The sequence below is a fragment of the Notamacropus eugenii genome, chromosome 4, assembly GCF_028372415.1.
Source record: "Notamacropus eugenii isolate mMacEug1 chromosome 4, mMacEug1.pri_v2, whole genome shotgun sequence".
In the NCBI taxonomy this organism is placed as follows: Eukaryota; Metazoa; Chordata; class Mammalia; order Diprotodontia; family Macropodidae; genus Notamacropus; species Notamacropus eugenii.
This window is the reverse complement of record NC_092875.1, coordinates 98,753,951-98,774,767: the sequence shown is the minus strand read 5'-3', so window position 1 is coordinate 98,774,767 and position 20,817 is coordinate 98,753,951. Positions and strand designations below refer to the sequence as shown.

Below are 20,817 nucleotides of genomic sequence, written 5' to 3'. Positions count from 1 at the left end.
AATTTGCCCCATTCCATTTCTCCCTTTCTCCTCCCAATATTTCTCTCTCACTGCTTGATTTCATTTTTTTTTTTTAATAAATGATCCCATCCTCTTCAATTCACTCTGTGCACTCTGTCTCTATGTATGTGTGAGTGTGTGCATGTGTGTGTGTGTGTACTCCCACCCAGTGCCCCAATACTGAAATGTTTCAAGAGTTATAAATATTGTCTTTCCATGTAGGAATGTAAACAGTTCAACTTTAGTAAGTCCCTTATGATTTCTCTTTGCTGTTTGCCTTTTCATGGTTCTCTTCATTCTTGTGTTAGAAAGTCAAATTTTCTTTCCAGCTCTGGTCTTTTCATCAGGAAAATTTGAAAGTCTTCTATTTCATTGAAAGACCTTTTTTTCTCCTGAAGTATTATACTCAGTTTTGCTGGGTAGGTGATTCTTGGCTTCAGTCCTAGTTCCTTTGACTTCTGGAATATCCTATTCCATTCCCTTCTATCCCTCAATGTAGAGGGTGCCAGATCTTGTGCTATCCTGATTGTATTTCCACAATACTTGAATTGTTTCTTTCTAGCTGCTTGCAATATTTTCTCTTTCACCTGGGAATTCTGGAATTTGGCCACAATGTTCCTAGGAGTTTCTCTTTTTGGATCTCTTTCATGTGGTGTTCTGCGGATTCCTTGAATATTTATTTTGCCTTCTGGTTCTAGAATCTCAGGGCAGTTTTCCTTGATAATTTCATGGAAGATGATGTCTAGGCTCTTCTTTTGATCATGGTTTTCAGGTAGACCCAGAATTTTTACATTGTCTCTCCTGATTCTATTTTCCAGGTCAGTTGTTTTTCCAATAAGATATTTCACATTATCTTCCATTTTTCGAATCTGCAGGGTATGTTCTGAGATATCTGTCTTTCTCGAAAAGTCCTTAGCGTCCATCCGTACCATTCCAGTTTTGAAAGATCTATTTTCTTCAGTGAGCTTTTGAATCTCCTTTTCCATTTGGTTAATTCTGCTTTTGAAAGCATTCTTCTCCCCATTGGCCCCTTGCACCTCCCTTGCCAGCTGAGTTAGGCTAGTTCTCAAGGTGCCAATTTCTTCAAGATTTTTTTGGTTCTCCTTTAGCAGGGAGCTGATCTGCTTTTCATGCTTCTCCCTCATCCCTCTCATTTCCCTTCCCAGTCTTTCCTCCACCTCTCTAACTTGATTTTCAAAATTCCTCTTGAGCTCTTCCATGGCCCGAGACCATTGGGTGGGCTGGGACACAGAATCCTCGATTTCTGTGTCTTTGCCTGATGGCAAGCATTGTTCCTCCCCATCAGAAAGGAAGGGAGGAAGTGTCTTTTCTCTGATAAAGTACCCTTCAATAGTTTTATTTCTTTTCCCTTTTCTTGGCATTTTCTCCAACCAGTGGCCTGACCTCTGAATGTTCTCCTCACACCCACCTTGCCTCCTGGTCCTCCCAGTTAGCGTTTGGGGACTGAGATTCAAATGCTGCTTCCCGCCTTAGGATTTTTGGCAGGGGCAGGGCTGCTTTTCAGTGTGAGAATTAAGTTCAGGTGGTCAGGGGCAGGGCTGCCTCTCAGGCATAGTTCCCTCTGGGGGTTTATGCACAGACCTTCCACAATGGATCCAGGCTCCTGCCCATTTGGGGAGCCCCCGTCCTCAGCCGCCTCTCAGCCCCCACTTCCCGGGGGGGCCCGAGCCTTGGGGGCACCCCACTCCCCTCTCAACCCGCCAAAGAGACTCTCTCACCCACCCCCGTCAGTCACCTGTTGGTGGGGGGGCCCGTGCTGCCGCTGAAGATCCCGCCTCCGGAGCCCTCTCAGATCTGTGCCTCTCGGAGCCGTGGCCGCCACCGCTGCCGCTGCAGGTCCGGGCTGGGCTCTGCGTCTGCAGCGCGACGGACCTTTTGCGAGAGGTTTGCAGGTCCCTCTGTGGGTGGGGGGGACCCGCGTGGCCGTTGGAGATCCCGTCCCCGTAGCCCTCTCGGATCTCCTCCCCTCAGTGTCACGGCTGCGGCAGGGCCGCACTCCGCTCCCCGTCCCGGCGCCCAGTCCACAGCGCGAAGGACTCCCCGGAGAGGTCCGCAGGTCTCTCCGGAGCAGAAATCTCCCTCGCTTCAATACTCTGTGGTCTCTGGGTGCAGAATTCGCCCTGGCTTGGTCCCCTGTAGCCGTTCTGTGGTTTGTGTGTTCGGAGCTATGTTTATGTGCGTCTTTCTACTTCGCCATCTTGGCTCCGCCCCTCAGCTTTTTAATTTGTTAAATCTAGCTTCCAGGGAACTGAAATGAATCTCTTAGAATCATGCAGTTAGTTGGTGAATAGGCTGGGACTATTACATTTATCTGCTGACTTCCAGTCTAATACTGTCTATTTCCACTGTCCTATATAATTTCCAACCCTCAGAAGTGTGCCTCAGGGACAGAATACCACAGTAGCAAAAACCCTGTATAAAACTCACTGTAATCACAGGCTGGCATAATGTAGCTGCAAGAATTTCACATGTGGATTCAGGTGCCTGGGACATGTTGTGAGGATTTTTTTTTTAATTTCCTTTTATTTTTCCCGCAAATTTTGGTTAACTAAAAGTCTACTTTAATATTAGTCTCACCTGACCAAAACCTGTCCCATGGGATGTGAATATTTACTTTAGAGTCTTCACCATTTCATCATGAGTGACATGTAAATCTTCCTCCTCAATTAGCCTATTTGTGAATCCTCTAAATGTAGTGTAATGTGTAACATGACTTAGTTTACCTAGAGAGTTTGTTTAATGATGTTTGTTTTCCTGGGAGATGTAGGAGATTATGACTCTGTTTAAGTTTGTTCAACTTTTATGACATGGTAGGAAGCATGGCATTATGGACCTACCTTTTCTTTAACTTACATGGCCTAAGAGGAATATACAAAATTTCCATTATGTAAAAGAAGTGTTTCTCTGTCATTCTGATATAATTTTGCCTGGAAGAAGCTTTATCAGAATGCTCCTCATCAGGTTTTCCTTGAAGCCTGAAGCTATGCTTGAACATAATAATAAAACATGGGTTTCTATCTCTATAATTTTTATGTTTTGCTAAATATTTACTTGGCAGGAATTAACCACAACCTAACTCCTGCTGTTCAGTTGTATCTGACTCTTCGTGACCCTGTGGAACAGTGTGCTAATGCTGTCTGTAGGATTTTCTTGGCAAATATACTGGAGTAGTTTGACATTTCCTTTTCCAGTGGATTACAGCAAATAGAGGTTAAGTGACTTGCCCAGGGTCTCACTAATTGCTTCGAGGTGGTCCAATGGATAGAGTACCAGGCCTGAAATCAGGAAGTTGTGCATTCAGATCCAGTAGCAGACACTAGCCTGAGTGAGCCTGGGTGAGTCACTTAGCCTCAGTTGACCTAATAGACCAGAGAAGGAAATGGCAAATCATTCCAGTATCTTTGCTAAGAAAACTCCATGGGCAGTATGGTCCATGGACTCATGAAATGTTGGACACAACTGAAAAACTGAACAACAACAACCTACCACATCAACCCAGAGAGGGTCTATATATAGGCCCAAACCCTAGCTCTTAGAATTTATCTAGCCCATTCCTCTCATTTTTAATGAAGCTGGAACTAAGAACGAGAAAAGTAGTTTGTTCAAGGTATTTCCAACAGTAACGTGGCTGAATAAACTTTCTAGTCAGTGTTCAAGTTTTATATAGTTTTAATAACCCAAGTTCATAACAGAATCACTAGGAAACACAGCTTCATAAAATAGCACCATGATTGAAGATTGAAAACAATATCTATTCTAAGGAAGGAAGGGAGGGAGAGGAGAGAAAGGGGAAAAGGGAAGGAAAAGACAATAATTTGGAAGCAGTCCTGAAAGTCTGAAAGAAGGATCAAAAAATTTTTCAAACAACAAATAATACCAACTTTAACAATTTAACAAATACACTTTCCTTCCCATGAGTAATTTTTTTTTAAAGCAAGAAAGAGCGAGAGAAATACATTTGGTATTCCATCCTATGCTTAGTCAGAAAGATTCATATGCTAGATATAAGCATTAAAGCACCCTTTGCAGAAATACATCCCCATTTCCACCTCCCCCCTTTCTATATACAAAGCTCCAGATCTTAGAGGCTTCACGCTTCACCAGTAAAGCATGCACTTCTGTGCTCTGGAATACTGAGTTAGAAGAAGGAAGGTGTACATTGTTGTAGACAAAGTATTGGAATCAGGAAACTTGGTTGAGTCACTGGCTGTGTAACCTTGAGTTAGTTTCCTACCCTCCATAAATGTCAGTTTTCTCATCTTAACAAAAAGGGGAGGGGGCTGTGAGGAAGGAAGTGCTTTGGAAACATTGGGAGGGAAGGGCTCCTATGATTATTATTCTCACACTGTTTGCAATATTGAGTATCCTCCTGTAGTTTAAAAGGTGAAAAAGACTGGCCCAGCCTCAGTCTACCGATCTCCAAAGATTTTGTATGCCAAGCCATTGGGTAGAATCTTTGAGGTAGGCAAGTGGCTATGCTATGGAGACTATTGAGAAAGATGAGGAATCAGCTAACAACTTCAACCCCTCTCTATCTCTGTCTCTTCCTTTTTTAGAGTTCTTATACCCTTCCACTGTGTAATTTCCCATCTAAACAAACCAGATGCTCAGGGCCAATGGCCTAGGATAATTTGGGCCTAGTTGAATCTTCTACATTGCAATAAGTGGTATTCCTTGAATGGTTTCCCCACCAATCCCTCAAAAGAAAGAAAAGGCCGTGAATCTGTTCCAATTCTGATAGATTGAGTCTATTCCCTAGTGGCAAACTAAGTCAGCTTAATCCTATTGACTATTAAGGGGCATAGAACAAAAAAATTGAGAGGAGATGAAGATGAAGTGATAAGACCTCAGGGCCTAATTTGAAAGCCAGCCTCAGGGGACCAAAATATCATCTTTAAACACATTCCAATATTCATAGCAAAGTTCCTTCCTACTTCAAAACACAGCTGAGTGGCAGACATGGAGCAATGGAAAGGCTACTTGCCCTGGTAGTCACAAGATCTGGATTCTATCCATGCCTCTGACATTAGCCCCCAATCTCTCTGTGCCTCAGTATCCCCTTCTATAAAATGAGGGAGTCAGACTAAGCTCTTTTCCAGTTCTAATATTCTACATTCTAAAGTCAATTCTGGTTTTAATATCCTCTTGGAGAGAATCCCTTCCAGTTTCTGACAGCCTTGGTTCTAAGGTCCCTTCCATCTCTAACATCCTATATGCTAAGGTTCCTTTGGATTCCAACATATTATATTTTAAGGTCTCTTTATCTTTAACATTCTATCCATGCTTTTACACTTTATTAAATATAGGCCAGCTTTCTCCTGAGTCTCAATTTCTTCAGCTGATAAATGGGGATAAAAATAGAGTAAGATTGTTGTGAAGAAAATGCTGTGTATTACAGAAATTTGAATTTGTCCACACTGCCATTAGCTAGTCAGGGACAATGCTAGGACTTTTAATGTAGGGAATCAGATTCCAAGTCCAAGGCACTTTGCAGTACTCAAATATGCCCCCCCCCCAAACCCAGCTCAAACAAGGTCTCTTCTACCCAGTCAGTCAGTCAAAAAGCATTTGTTAAGGGCCTACTATGTGCTAGGCACTGTGCTAAGTACTCCATGAAACATTTCTGGATTTCTGCCAGTCAGAAATGATCCCCCAAAGGAATTCAATGACATTTATTAAGCACCTACTACATTCAAATTTCCCTGTCAAGCACTGGGGATCTATGTTCTTTGAATCCCCAAGGTTTACATCTCTCACAAACTCAGACGCTCTGCTTTGTATTCTAAATATTCTTGAATTTTTTCCTGCTAGACAGGAAGCTCCTTGAGCGCAAGGAATGACCTCATTAAATCCATCTGGGTACATGCAGTCTTAAAGTTAGGGCCTGCTCAGAATTGGAGCATTAGGCAAGTTTGTGGAATTGAAGATACTAGCCTGCGTGATCATTTTTTTGCATGATACCTTTTGTTTGGAATTTCAGTTAAGTTGATGACAGAGCTTTGCAGCTACTGCAAATTTTCTGGAACTCGGGTGTCTGGAATGGCATTAAATTTCAACTCACTGCAATTGTAATTTAACAACTCACAATAATTGCTGTTGCATTTGTCCTTCATTCTCAAAGAGGACTATGACATCAAGATGATGACATGACTTGCAGCTGACTTTCATTTGAGTGAGGGAGGGCTGTGCAAGGTCACCAACCTCACTTTCTTCTCCTGAGCCATCTGGGTCCAGTGGCCTGATATTCATCAGGATGACTGGAGATGACCCAGGATGCAACGTGGGACCCTGGCCCTTTCAGGCTAAGGTCTTATCATATTCTTAGTAACAGTAACAACAGCAAGAAAGCATATTCATATAGCACTTCAAGGCTAGCAAAGTACTTTTCCTTCAATATCCCAGTGAAGTGAGGAGTACAAAGATGATTGCACCCATTTTACAAATGAAGGAACTGAGATGTGTTTCAGTCTCATGATGCTACAGGTAGGGTGTTTGAAACGATAACAACATAATGGATGCGAAAAAATAAAAAACCTTGGAAAACCTAAAATACTGCATGCTAGGAAGATGGTATTATTAGTATGGTGATTATCATTTACTTGTTATTTTTCTAATAATTTCCTCCCCAGATGCCTCACTGTGATGTTGGTAGGTGATGAGAGGGCTTCTCAAAGGTTATGTCAGTGGAGGATACATACTGGGAATTCCCTTCAACCTGAAAAGGCCTGATTGGCAAGCACTGTGACCTCCTATGGGCCCTCTCCACATTGGTCTAGTCCAGCCAGGTGCAGAAAGACTTATCACCCCAGAGAGCTGGCCACCAGGGGATGAATATTCCTGGCCACAGCAACTCAGTAAGCCATCTTCTAAGGTCTGGAGGAGGTGTGATCTGCAGTGGTGAAACACACTGAAAAAATCACAGATGTTTAAAACTACAGAAGAATGGTCGATATTGTTATTGTGGCCCCCACAGCACTTCACATCGTTCTAGGTATGTGGAACAGACTATAAATGCCATCTCGTCAAACCACCAGGGGAGCAAGATTACTCTCTGCAGCATCTTTGACAAGTGGTCAGCCAGCCTCTCTAGGAAAGTTTCCCTTGACACTTAGTTGAGAAATCTTACTATATGCTTATTCAAAGAATGGACAACTGAGATTTCCAAGTTGGTTTAAAAGTCATGCAAGCAGGATTAGAGCCCTTAGCTTCTGGCATTGTTTTTTTCTTCTTAAATCTTTCTGAATATTTCTTATTTTATGTCTGTATTATAATTATGTCCTTGTCTTTTCTCTCCCCATGTTCCTTAAAAGAGGAATCTGTCTTATTCATCTGTGTGTCCCCTACTGCGGAGCTGAGCTCAGGGCCTTGATCATAGCAGGCATTAAAAAATATGTGGGCAGAAGGCATTTGCCACTCTCTTGGAAAGGCTTTGCTCCCATTGCTTGAGTCAATAACTAATAGCTGAAAGGAACAGGAATTCTTTTAGACCATAGGTAGCTCACTAGGGCTGCTGCAACTGTCTGTGCTCTAGGGCCCAGTGTGTTAGTGAAGCGAATGATTGATTTGTCTTGCTTCAGTATTAGCCCTCTGAGCCTGCACAACAATTTGCATCAGAATAGCTTTTTCATGTCTAAAAAAAGTATATTTTTCCTCAAGGGCATAGCAAACATAGACTCTAAAATCACAAGATGTAAAGTTTCCAGGGGTTTTGGAGATCATCCAAGCCAATCTCATTTTACAGAAGAGGAAACTGAGACCAAGAGATGGGATTTAACTCTGGTGCACTAGAGACAGCTAGGTGGAATTCTGGGCCTGGAGTCAGGAAAACTCTAAATCTAGCCTCAAACACTTACTAGTTGTGTACTTCAAATCAAGTAACCTCTGCCTGCCTCAGATTCCCCAGATGCAAAATAGGAATATAACAGTACCTTCTTCCCTAGGTTATTTGGGACTTAAATGAGATAACATTTTTAAAGGGCTTAGCACAGTATCTGGCAAACAGTAGGCACTTGATATATCCTTCCTTCCTTTCTTTCTCCCTCCCTCCCTCTCTTCGTAATTCCTTCATTGCTTCATTCCTTCCTTCCTTTGGAAAACAAATGTACTTTTTATATATACGGAAATTTTCATGCAAAGATGCGATGCTCAATCATATTAAAAACACAGGCTGGAAATCAGATTAACCCTATCTATTTTGGAGTTGGAGATACTGAGCCACTGAGAGATTAAGGATATGAACTATTACAACCTTTGTAAATCTTAAAGCACTACATCATTATTTATTATCATCACCATAATTATTATTCCCTGGCTCCATTCACATATCTGTACCCTCCATCCCCACCTCAAACCTGTCCCAGAATCATAGAAATTGTAGAGGCAGAGACTGGCATATAAATTCAGCTTGTAAATAACAGCTCATAAATTTACAATGAAAGCCTACAAGAAGAAAAAGGGCAGCTATGGGCAAAGATAAAATCTCTGTCCTTCTTTGTCCCCAATTTCTTCCACATGTTTTTCATCAACCTGGTCACTCCCTGAAAGCCTAGTAAGTTCCTTCTGTTCATTAAAAACAACAACAAGAAGTATCTACTCTTCTTTAAACATGAAAGAGTCAGATGTTCTGTATTTTGTAGGTCCTAGAGAGCTATTTCATCCTCTGAATACCAGAAGTCCATTAGGAAAGGACAGTGTTTTCCATTAGTGTGTCCATTTCTTTTCCTACTAAAATATCTGTTCTTCCTCCTCCTCTTGCTTCTTCATGTGGGTCTTTCATCAGTGATAGTTTTCTTAAAGCTTAACACTGAGGTCCATGTAGACCATCAGCTGATTGACAACTTCCTTTAAACTGCTCCCTCTGGATTGTGGTAACATGGGGAAAACCTCCAAATTCCTAGTACCAAGAAAAGAATTAGAAACCTGAGAGATCAGCTAGTCCAAGTCCTAGCTCAGTAGGAGATTCCTTTATGTCATAAGATTTGAAGCTGGAAGGCATTTGAGAGATTATCTAGTCATGCCCTTTCTTTTTATAGATGTCAGGTCAGGGTCCAAGGTGAAATGACCTTGTCCAATCAAGGTCACATGGGTAGTAAGTTGTTAATAAAGCAGGGATTTGAAGTCATGCCCTCTGACTCTAAATCCAATGGCTTTTCCATTACACTGCCCATTCAGCCTCAGTTTGAAGTTTAGGATAGGAATCCATTACCTCCCAAGACAGCCCATTTCACTTGTGGTCAGCTCTAACTATTAGGAAAATGTCCCTGATGTGGAACTTCAGTCTACTTCTCGGTGACATTCTTCTCTAGCTCCTAAATTCTGTCCTCTGAGGATGAAATAATTGAGAGAACATTTTTTTAAAATGGCAAGCAGACATCAGATTGGTGATGCCAATCTGAATAAAACAAAAACACAAATTGGGGGAAGAAAAGAAACCATGTGCTCTGATATTAGAGATGAGAAAATAAAACCCTCCCATCTCACATAAAGGATATAAAATAATCATCATAATAATTAAGGATAATAATATTAATCAACACAATAATAATAATATTCATCTGACCGACCGGCAGCATCTGTTGGTTTTAATTATTTAGAAAGCCTCCCACAACAAATAAAAAGTGACATCATGGTCCAGGAGATCTGGGAACCCCTGGTTTCCTCTTCAGTTCAAAGTTCAAGTTTCAGAAAATCCTCCTCAAGTCTCCTTGGCCTCCTAGGTACTCTCTAGTGTCCCTTCACATTGCCAGGCCGGGCTGCAAAACTCGCAAAGTAAGCACACTGAGAGGGGTCACATTGTCCGCTGGGCCCGGGGGGTCCTGGAGGGCCAGGGAGGCCAGCTTGTCCTGTTTCTCCCTGAGGACCAGGGCTCCCAGGAATGCCATCTTTCCCATAGCCAGGCTCCCCAGGTTGACCTAGTCCACCAAACGAAAGAAATTGGTTAAAATTTCTTCCAAGAGGAAAGAAGGAAAGATCCCTGTACTTAGAGTCAGATCTCATATTTATTTAACCAATCAGAGATGATAGCTAAACCAACAATGTTTAGAACAAGAGTTTTTATTGCTGGCTATGTTACCAACTCTCTGTCAGACTTATCTGATCTCAAGCAACTTATGGGAAAACTTCAATTAATTAGAATCAATAACATGGGCTACCTGAAATTGTTTAAGCATTCTGTTTTCAGGGGAAAGAATTAAATATTTAAAAAGAAAAGCTCAAAACTGGAATTTTCTTAAAACACACAAATACACACACACACACACACAACATATTCGCACATCAACATAAACACATGAAACAACCAACCACATTCAGCTTCATTCATCTTTTTTAATCTCTAGTTCTAATCTCTAAATCAAAGTATACTTATACTCAGGATGAACACCAAATAAGCAAATAAGGACAGATGAATCTTAGTAATGAATTTTACTTTAAGAACTGGAAGGGGACTTCTTAGCAAATAAAGTATCAGAACACAATATCAGAACTGGGGGGAGCTATAAGACATATAACAGCAGAATATGGAATATATAATATTAGGAGTAACAAGCCTTGGAACAGAGAACTTTAGAACACAGATCATAGAATGTTATAGGTGGAATGGAATTTAGAACATATATAAGTGTAGAATGATGAAGAGGGGAGGGACCAGAGAATATAGAATTCTGAAGTTGGAAGGGATCTTTGGCATCAGCTGGTTCAACACTTAGTTGACAAAGTAGGAAATGGAGATTCAAAGTCATACAGATGGAAGAAGAACCCAAGTCTCCTTATTTCTACCTCAGTACTTACTCTGTTGTACCCCATTTTTTTATTAAAGGACAGCAAACTCAAACATTTAAGAAGAAAAAAAAATAAGGGCTTTAGGCAAATCTTTAAGGAGAAATCTGAATTCACCAGAATTGATCCTCACCATACTGTCCTACATTGCTTATGCTATTGCAGAAGTACTGTGAGTATCTGATGTCTACTATATTTTTTTCTAGTTCTTTTCTCTATAATGACTGCTCATCTTCATCTACAAGAATCTGGCTAGCAAACCTACCTGGTATTCCAGGAGGTCCTATTTCTCCTCGTTGGCCAACTCCAGGCTCTCCTTGATCACCCTTTGCACCTCGTTCACCTAGGACGAAAGATGGATAAGGTAGAGAAATTGTTATATGTACTTTGTTATTCCCACATGGAGTTTAACCGTTGTTGTACCTATGATTCCACAGTGCACTAAAGTCCTTTGTATCAAACTGTGAATAAGAAATCCCTGCCCATGACCAGTTTTCATTAAAAAAAAAAAAAAAAAAAAAACACAAAACGACAAACAAACAAACATGGGCAAAACAGTGACAAAAATGAATAAAACCAATTTAGGATCACAAAATGTAAGGTCTCTGGAAGAGACCTTAGAAATTGGAATGTTAGAACTAGATGAGACCTTAGAATGAAGAATTTTAGGACATAGAGTACAAAATGTTAGAATTGGTAGGAACTTTAGAATGTAGAATATTAGAATGAAAACCATAAAGTACAGAGTTGCAAGGGACCTTAGCACAGGAGTGGGGAACCTGCAGCCTCCAGGCCACATGTGGACTTTAAGGTCCTTGTGTGTGGCCTTTTGACTGAGTCCAAGTTTTACAGAACAAATCTTTTTATTAAGGGGATTTGTTCCATGAAGTTTGGAGTCAGTCAAAGAGCCACACTTGAGGACCTAGAGGGACACATGTGGCCTGGAGGCTGCAGGTTTCCCACCCCCGCCTTAGACCGTACTAGAAGAGATCACAGAACATGGAATATTAGAATATGGAACATAAAATATTAAGAGTTGAACAAGATCACCTAGTCCAGGGTACGTGAACTTGTTTTAAAAATATTTTGATAATTGCATTTCAATATAATTGGTTTCATTTATAATCCTACATTTTTTATACATTTAAAACCATTATTCTGAGAAAGGATTCATAAATTTCACTAGACTGACGAAAGGATCCACAACACAATGAAAGCTTAAGAACCCCTGATCTAGTCCAGCTCTTTCATTTAATAGGAAACAGGCCCAGAGAAAGTAAATAACTTGTGAAAAGTCATACAGAGTTAGTGGCTAGGGCTAGATTCCAGGTCTCTTGAATTTCCATCCCCTGTTGAATAACTGAACAAATGAATGAACAGAGGCAATAGAAAGGAAGGAGCCACTGAAAAACAAAAGATGGAAAGGTGCCAAGTTATCTTTCCCTCTTTTAAAATTGCATTTCTTGCTAGAAAGACAAAAGTTACCAGAACCAAAATGATTTGAATGACAACTCGTATCAGTATAGTATTTAAGAGTTTACAAAGTGTTTTCCTTATAACGATGCTGAAAAGTAGGTAGGACACATTATTATCAATACCACTTGGCAGATGAGGCACCTGGGATTCAGAAAGTTTAAACAGCTCATCTAATAGGTTCACATAGTGAGTTAGCGTTGGAGCTGGAACTTGTACCCAAGTCTATGGAGTACAAGCTCCTTCTCCTAAATTATATAATATGCTGTGATATAATCTAACTTCAGCCATTGATGAATGAGGCTCAGTGAATAGAATCCTTTATTATTGGGATACCTTCTTATTCTAGTTCTCCTCCTTCTTCCAATTCTAGACTAAGCAAATAAGTCTCTTCTGGAACTGTCCTAGACATTCCAGACTCACTCACCTTTGGGCCCCATGGGGCCTGATGGCCCTTCTAAGCCCACTTGTCCAGGCCGGCCTGGTTCCCCCATAGGACCTACTCTTCCAGGAAGGCCATCTTTTCCAGGAGGTCCAGGGGGTCCCGGACGGCCCTGAGTTGTTCTGACATGTGCTGGTGGCATCTGAGCCAAGAGGTATGCTAGTTTAGCTGTGGAGAAGAAAAAAACATAAAGAGATTGGAGGAGAGAAATACTATTAGGACTTTAGGTACCCAAGCTGCACAGAAGCAGAAAAGATGCATTATTGAGATGTTCAGAATCTGATGCCCATCATCACTGACATTTATTTGGTGTTATGAATATATCTGGCAAGGGAAAAAGATAAAAGACAGCTGGATCGGTATCCATGAATCAGTACTGCAGTGGTTCACAGGCCCCTTGGAGGTTTGTAAATGTATTTCAGAGAGTCTGTGAACTTGGGTAAGAAAAAGATTACACATTAGTTTTTGCTCACTTCTTACTGAAATTTAGAATTTCCTTCAATTATGAATTTAGGTAACAAAAGTAGTAATACTAAGACTCATCAGACTGTCAGAGAAGAGGGCTAAGACATGAATATGATTACAAACCTCTGTTCTAGCATATTGGTTAGAATCACATCATCCCAGATCATTAATTAGGAAGGAGCTCAGAGACCATCTGATCTGATATGAATCCCTTCTACAAGATCTTTGGTCTAACTGGGAAATAAGATCTCCATGGAGGGGAAACTCACTGCCTTGAGAAGCAAGACATTTCACTTTTGGATAGCTAAAATTATTAGGGAGTTTTCCTCTGAAGTAGCCTCACTCTGCTGTTCTGAAACTTCTATTATTCTTATTTCAGTTTTCTGAAGTCAGGCAGAATATCTCTCTTTTGTGTGACAGACTTTCAAGTCTTTGTAGGCTACTATCATGTTTGCTCTCAGCTGCAATGTATAAAAAGTTCAAGAGACATAATTTTTGCATGATCAATCATTTTTATTAATTATTGCTAGTGGATAATTAATTTAAAAAAAGGTCAATGGACCTCTAGGATGCCAAAGACCCACCGTTCATGCTTATATGTCCTTGGTAGAATGGGTGTTCTTGAGGGTGGAAATTAATTCTAAATTGTTGACAAATAATGAGAATGAATATTCTAATGAGAGCTAGGCTTCTTCTAATGAGGGTCTGAGGGACTGACTCTGATCACTCAGTCTTAGACAAAGAGACTTACTTATATCAGACTACCCCTTATCTAGGACAATCTAGGCAAGAGGGGGAACCCACTTCTATCCAGAACTGTCTGACTAAATACATTGGATCAGAATCCACCAATTCACCTAAACTAGAATTTCTTTACCTTTTGATTAGATCTAAACTTTCCCAGTTGGGTAAGGTCTGAACAAGACTGAGGAGAATGTTAGAGAGTGAGGAAATAGGAGGGGTAAAACATCCTGGATCTCCCCAATAGTAAATGTTTATTATTATGAGAGAGATAATGATTTATCTTACAGACTTCTTTTCTCGAGGCATATTAGGTCTTTCAAAGAATCTTGGAAAATCATAATTTCCAGTGCCTTCACCATTCTAGCTAACTTCTGATGTGTGCATTGCTTCTCCATTTTGTTAATGTCATTGATAAAATGTGGCCCCAGATGCAGTACTTCAGAAATGGTCTGACCAGGCTACTCTCAAGTCTCTTTTTCTGGACTCTATGGCTCTCCTCAAATGGAATGGCCTGTCCATGGAGATGGTGGGGTCCCTCTCATAGGAAGTGTTCAAGATGAGGCTAGAAGAAGACTTGTTCTGCATGTTATTGAGGGGCATATTCTTTCTGCGTATTGTTTAAATTCGATGGCTGCTAATCTCACTTCCAATTTTGAAATTCTATGATTCTGTGACTATGCAGTTTGAATATGAGGTTTTTTTTTTCTTTTTGTTGACTCAAGTTGAGTTTGTCATCCACTAAAACCCGGTCTCCTTTATTTCCCCAACATGGATTTTTCTCTAACACAAAACACATCTTTCCCATATTGTATTCTTGAAAATGAACTTTTGAGTCATCTCTAATTGGGTATTTATGGGGGAAAACAAATAAATGAGGATGACAACTGCAGAAAATGAAAAAGTCTGACATAAATACTTTCATCATGGACATTCCCCTTGCTCAAAGATAATACCTTAGATTGCAATAGCTTTTTAGGATGTATTTTCCTCAAAACATATATTATTAACTCCATGCTGCAGATGAGGAAGCTGATTACCACGAAGGTTACATGACTTACACAAAGTCAGAAAACTAGGAAGTTACATCCAAGATTCAAAGTTGGGTTTCTAACTCCAAGTTCAGTGGAGTACACACTCTTTCTTAAACTCTTTCACTGACTTCTTATTTCTTCTAAATTCCTTCACCTTGCATTCAAGGCTTTCCACTGTTTGATTCCAACCTATCTTTTCAATGTCATACTACTCTTCCCTTCATGTACTGGACATTCCAATCAAACTAAACTGCCAAATATAATTTCATTCTGCCCTTTCTGGACTCATTGTATCTTGACGAGATACCTTTCGTGCCTAAAACTGTCCCCCTCATCCCAGATTTCCCAATGCACAAGCATTTACTCCTATTATCCTTCCTTTCCTTCCTCTAGGACCCAGCTTAGGCACTATCTCCTCCAGAAGGCTAGCCTGATCCTTTCTGAAAGTAAAATAGACTTTCTCCAATCTCTCACTATCTTATTTGACCTGTCTTTGTTTATTCCATTTGCTGTACCTTTTATTATACATTTTTGTACGTGTCCATTCTTCATTGTATCCATTAGAGTATAAGCTTCTTGAGGATAGGGACTGTGGCTTTTTAAAATCTTTTCACACCTAACGATTAGCATGAGGCCCTGAACATAGAAGGCCCTTTAAAATGATTGGCACAACCATCCTGTGAGATTGGTAGAAAAAATATCCTTAGCCTTATGTTGAAGACTGGAAAATGGGCTCAGAGAAAACACAGGGCCTTGTGTATTTTTGTTACTGCTGTTATTTTTGTTGGGAGTTCCCAAAGTCGAAACTCTTCACTAATGTAGACTGGTAGCTTAACTCTTCTGCAATTTAAAGTCTGAGAGAATGGCCTGAGGATCACTGAGAGGTTAAGTGATTTACCCATCATCACCTAGCTAGTAAGCTTCAGAGGCAATGCTTGAACCAAGACCCTCTTTGCTCCGAGGCTCTCTGATCTTCTATGGTCTTTCATGCACTGTTCATAGACAGTACTTAAATTGTGTTTGTTGTTGGACTCAATTCAATAGAATTGATTTTCCTTCTGACCTGGGTATTGTCCAAATCAGAATCTCAAACTCTAGGGATAGTCTGGTCCCAGGCTGAAGTGAAGGGTTTTGATACTGTAAGAACAATATACTAAAGGCAGATTTACTGCTCCCAGTGTCTCCTATCCCAAGAGAGTCTGTCCTTAAGATCCTCTGAGGACACGGAGCACAGTCATTATTTTCAGGGTCCCCAACCTTACCATACCTCACATAAGCCCAGTTGCATTCATACTCCAAATTTGCTGCCCTTTACTCCTGTGTTAGTCCCTGAGCTGTATGACCCTCATAAAACTCTTCAAAATAGGTGGTGGTATTGTCTCCTTTTTACAAAGGAAGAAACAGAGACAAGGTCAGCTGTCTCAGCTAGTAAGGGAGGGAAAACTGGAACCTAGGTTTTACTGACTCCAAGGCCAGCAGTCCTCTATCTACTACATAACTTAGATGCCTCACAAGAACAGCTGTCATCTATATAGTAGTCTTAAAGGTTTGCAAAGCACTTCTACATTTGCTATCTCGTTTTATCCTGACAGCAACCCTGTGAGGTAGGCGACGTTATTATCCCCATTATTACCCCCTTTTAACAGATGAGAAAACTGAGGCTTATAAATGTCAACTGACTTTTCCAGGACCACACAGCCAATAAACATTTAAATCAGGATTTGAACTCAGATCTTTCTGATTCCAGGTTCAGCACTCTATTTACTGTACTACTTTGCTATCTTTTCCCTAAACATTATGGTGTCAGCAATTCTATAATCTTCCCCTCTTTTCTTTAAATTATAGTGCCAGCAACCCAGCAGCAAAGTAAGATTTAAAAGGGAAAATCTCACTCTTAACTTCTCTAAGACTGGGACTCATCCAATATTTATGTATTTTAGACTCTGAAATTGTTTCATCCAGAAGGGACCTCAGAACTCATCAATCCCTTCGCTTACTAAAGGGAGAATTGCCTTGTTTAAGTTCATACAGCCTTTAAGGCTAAAGCCTGAACTTAAATTCAGGTCTTCCGCCTCAAGGTAACAATCTTCCATTATACCCCCAATGCCTCATTCTAACCAGGCTATTATGTAGGCCAATTTCCTTTTTAGTCCAAATGCAATGTATTTGGATCCTGAACAAATCCCCTCTTTTATCTACATCTGTACCTTGAAGGTATTTATAGACTTTTCTTCATGCCCTGCCAAAGAAAGCATTATGGACTATTACTTAAGAGTACTTTTGGCCACAGAGGGAGGGCAGGTGCATGAGTCGCATGGCAGAATCCTTTGGACATAACTCTCTGTACTTTTCCAGGAGGCCACGGACAGAGAAAGTATCTTGAAGACCTTTTCCAGGTGACCCACATGATTCCAGCCACTGAAGTGTTCAAGTGCCCTTGAGTTAGTGTCACTGGTTTCATTAGAATTGGCGAATGTTAAATCTAAAAGGGACCTTGGAAGTTAGAACGTCAGAACATAAAACGTTAGAGCGAACAGGACCTTTAGAATAGAAGCACAAAGAATTCTAGAACTGAAAAGGACCTTAGAATATAGAATGTTACAAGATAGATCATAGAATGTCAGAACCAGAAGAAATCTTATGACGTAGACCATTACAAATTTAAGTGACCTCAGAAAATAGAATGTTAGAACTTAGAAAGGGCTTATCTAGTTTAAACCCCTCATTATACAGATCAGGGCGTTAAGGGCTAGATTAAAGAAATAATATACTTGAAGCTAGCTAGTGGCAAAATTTAGTTCTCCTAACACAGAGGCCATGGCTTTCTCTCCTGCAATTATTTTTATAATTGTGACTTTTCTGGTCTCTTGCTCACGACTCCTTGTTTCTTGTTTGGAATAGGTGTGGACATAGTTTTTCCCCCACCCCACATCTGATTTGGAAAAATAATCCTTGTGATTAGCTAATGCTCTTATACTAAGGAGACAGTCTCTAGGACTTAGAGTAAACCAGTATTTCTAGGTCCTAATTCATGACAATGTCTAATATCTTGTTGGGGTCTTTTGAAACAACTAAAACTTCTTGGTTCCAGACCAAGAATATGAACTGCTATCTCCTTTTGGTCCTTCTCCAGTAACTTATCAATAGACTAGCATTCTCTAGAAGAAGTCTGACTCCCTTCAGCAGTACTCCCAAATTTCTACTTGTGTGTGTGTGTGTGTGTGTGTGTGTGTATCTGTGTGTGTTAACTCATTTGCTATATGTAGACTTGATAAATTAAGAGAGAACAAGGAACATCAGAACTCTAAGGGAACTTAAAACGCCTTTATTTCTCTGCAGCATTTGATACTTTGGGCCATTTTTTTCTCCTCAATACTCTTTCCTGATTTTTTCATAACACTAATCTTTTTTTGGTTCTCCTCCTATCTCTTTGACCACTCATTCTCAGTCTTTTTTGCTGGATCATCATCCATATCCCATCTGCTAACTTCAAATGAACCCAATGCCCTGATATGGGTTATCTTTTTTTCCTTGTATATTCTTACTTTCCCTCAGAGTCCTGCCTAATTCCCATGGGTTCAATGACCATCTCTCTGTCAATAACTCCCAGGTCTATATTTCTCTCTCTGATGAGATCCAGTCTTTCATTACTACCTTCCTATCAGATACCTCCATTCCAATGTCTTGTAGGCATCTCAAACTCAAAATGTTCAAAACTCAATTCGTTTTCCCCACAAACTTTTCCCTCTTTTTAATGTCCTTCTTTCTGTGAGTGCACTACTGTGCTTTGAGTCAACTGGATTCACAACCTCGGAGTCACTCTCCGTTCATCCCTCTCACTCATCTTTCATAACCAATCAGTTGCCAAGTAATATGGATTCTGCCTCTACACTGTTATTCACCTCTATTTCCTTCTTTCACTTACACGGCCACCACCTATTATAGATCCTCATTACCTCTCCAGTATATTATTACAAGAGCCTCTAATTAGGCTCCTCACCTTCTATCTCATCTCCAATGTCTTCTTTAAACTGTTGCTAAAGTGATATTCATAAAACATAGATCAGACTATGTTATTCTCATGCTCAGGATGCTTCAACAGCTCCCTCTCATTTGGGGGATAAAATGAAAATTTCTCTGTTGGGCTTTCAAGGTCCTTCACTATCTGACTTTATTTTCCCTACTGCACATTATTGTCCTTCCTCCTGTGTAAGGCCCTGATCAGTTTAAAATGTAATTGGGAAACATTTAAAAAATAAACAAAAATACAATATAACATAGATAATGTTAATTTGTGGCTTTTCTAAGTCCATAGGTGGCCCACAGGGATCTGTTTCTTTTTTCTTTTGACACCACTGCTCTATATCCTAAGCAAACAACTACTGAGCTCTCCCATCTTCTGCCTTCGCTATGTCCACTATGAATGGCACATGCTCCACCTTCACCACTCACTACCTCATATCCTTTCATTCTGCCTTCTGTTGAGCTGTTTTTTACTTTGCCTCATTCACCTTGAATATCTTCCTAAAGGAAACCTATCCTGGTCTCTTAAATTGCTAGTAAGGCCACAATTTATTTTGTACCGATAATTTTTTTAAAATTTTCTTTACATTGTCTCCTCTCTCCCTTAGAATGCAAATTCTTTGAGTGCAGTGGGTGTTGTTTTTGTCTTTGTGCCTCTAGTACCTAGCATAGTGCCTAGCACACAGTAGGGGCTTTATAGATATTTGCTGAATGAACTAATATAGTAATGCTATTTTATAGATAAGGAAACTGAGACCTAGAAAGGGAAATGCCTTTCTCAAGTAAATGGCAGAAGATTCACACTCTGGTCTACTGATACCCAGTCTTGTAGCAATCTTTTCCCTCTACCATTTTACTTCCTCCCTAAAACAGGAGAGTACTCAACCATATGCACTTACTTTCAAGTTGTTTCCCTAACTCTTCTTGGATAAGCCTTCGAAGAGTGTCCAGTGATGGTGAATCTCCCTAGAAGAGAAGAAAATTGGAATTATTACTGAAGAAAGATTAACAGATGAGTACTACGTACCAGTCAGTCTGTAGAAACTAATAACTACTAAATCTTTTATTTCAGTAGCATTTTTTGTATTTGTCATGTCATTCCATCACTGCTACATCCCTGTAATGTGTATGCATTCATGTTGGAAGAGGAGGGTCCATAGAGGCTCAGGTACTAAGACATCCCAACTAAACTTGCAGCCTCACCTACTTGGAGCTGGAAGGGATCTCAAAGATCACCTAGTCCCACAGCTCTCTTCTTACAGATAATAAGGAAGCCTGGAGAATCTAAATGAGTTGTCTAGGGTCACTAAAGTAGAAAAGGGCAGAACCAGGATAGGGACAAAACTCCTTTTTGACATTGTAATCCAGAAAACCATGCAGCTGGGGCTCAGAAAAGTTTTGCTGAATTTCATAGAATGAATACAGAAATCTAAGGTGGTAGAAGTCGGGGAGAGCTTGAAAAATTATTCATTCAACATACTTTCTTAAGGGCTTATTTTGTGTAGAGTACTCTGCTTGGAGCTAGAGAGATGGTACTGATGATAGCTAGCATTTATAGAAGGTTTTAAGGTTTGCAAAGCACTTAATAAACACTATCTTCTTTGATCCTCACAATGACCCTAGGAGGCAGATGCTGTGATTATTCCCATTTCAAAGATGAGGAAACCGAGGCAGACAGAGATTAAGTGATTTGCCCAGAGTCACGCAACTAGTAAACATCTGTGGCCAGAACTGAATCCAGGTCTTCCTGAGACAGGATCCCTGTCTGTACATAATTTTTAGTCTAGAATATACAGCCACACCCTTCCCTACTACTGCTGCTGCTCCAACTACTAATGACTG

The 20,817-nt window shown here is 40.3% G+C and overlaps 1 protein-coding gene across 1 annotated transcript in view; it reads right to left on the bottom strand.

Annotated features, from left to right (window-relative positions):
• Positions 1-3,683: 3,683 nt before the first annotated feature.
• COL22A1 (collagen type XXII alpha 1 chain) overlaps positions 3,684-20,817 on the bottom strand; it is a 627,027-nt gene continuing 609,893 nt past the window's right edge. Inside the window, exons 62-65 of the mRNA XM_072602989.1 lie at positions 19,875-19,941; positions 12,698-12,880; positions 11,063-11,140; positions 3,684-9,932 (exon numbers count right to left, since the gene is read on the bottom strand). Coding sequence (XP_072459090.1) covers positions 9,745-9,932; positions 11,063-11,140; positions 12,698-12,880; positions 19,875-19,941 — 516 coding nt within the window. The 3' untranslated portion in view covers positions 3,684-9,744. The remainder of the gene's footprint in view (positions 9,933-11,062; positions 11,141-12,697; positions 12,881-19,874; positions 19,942-20,817) is intronic.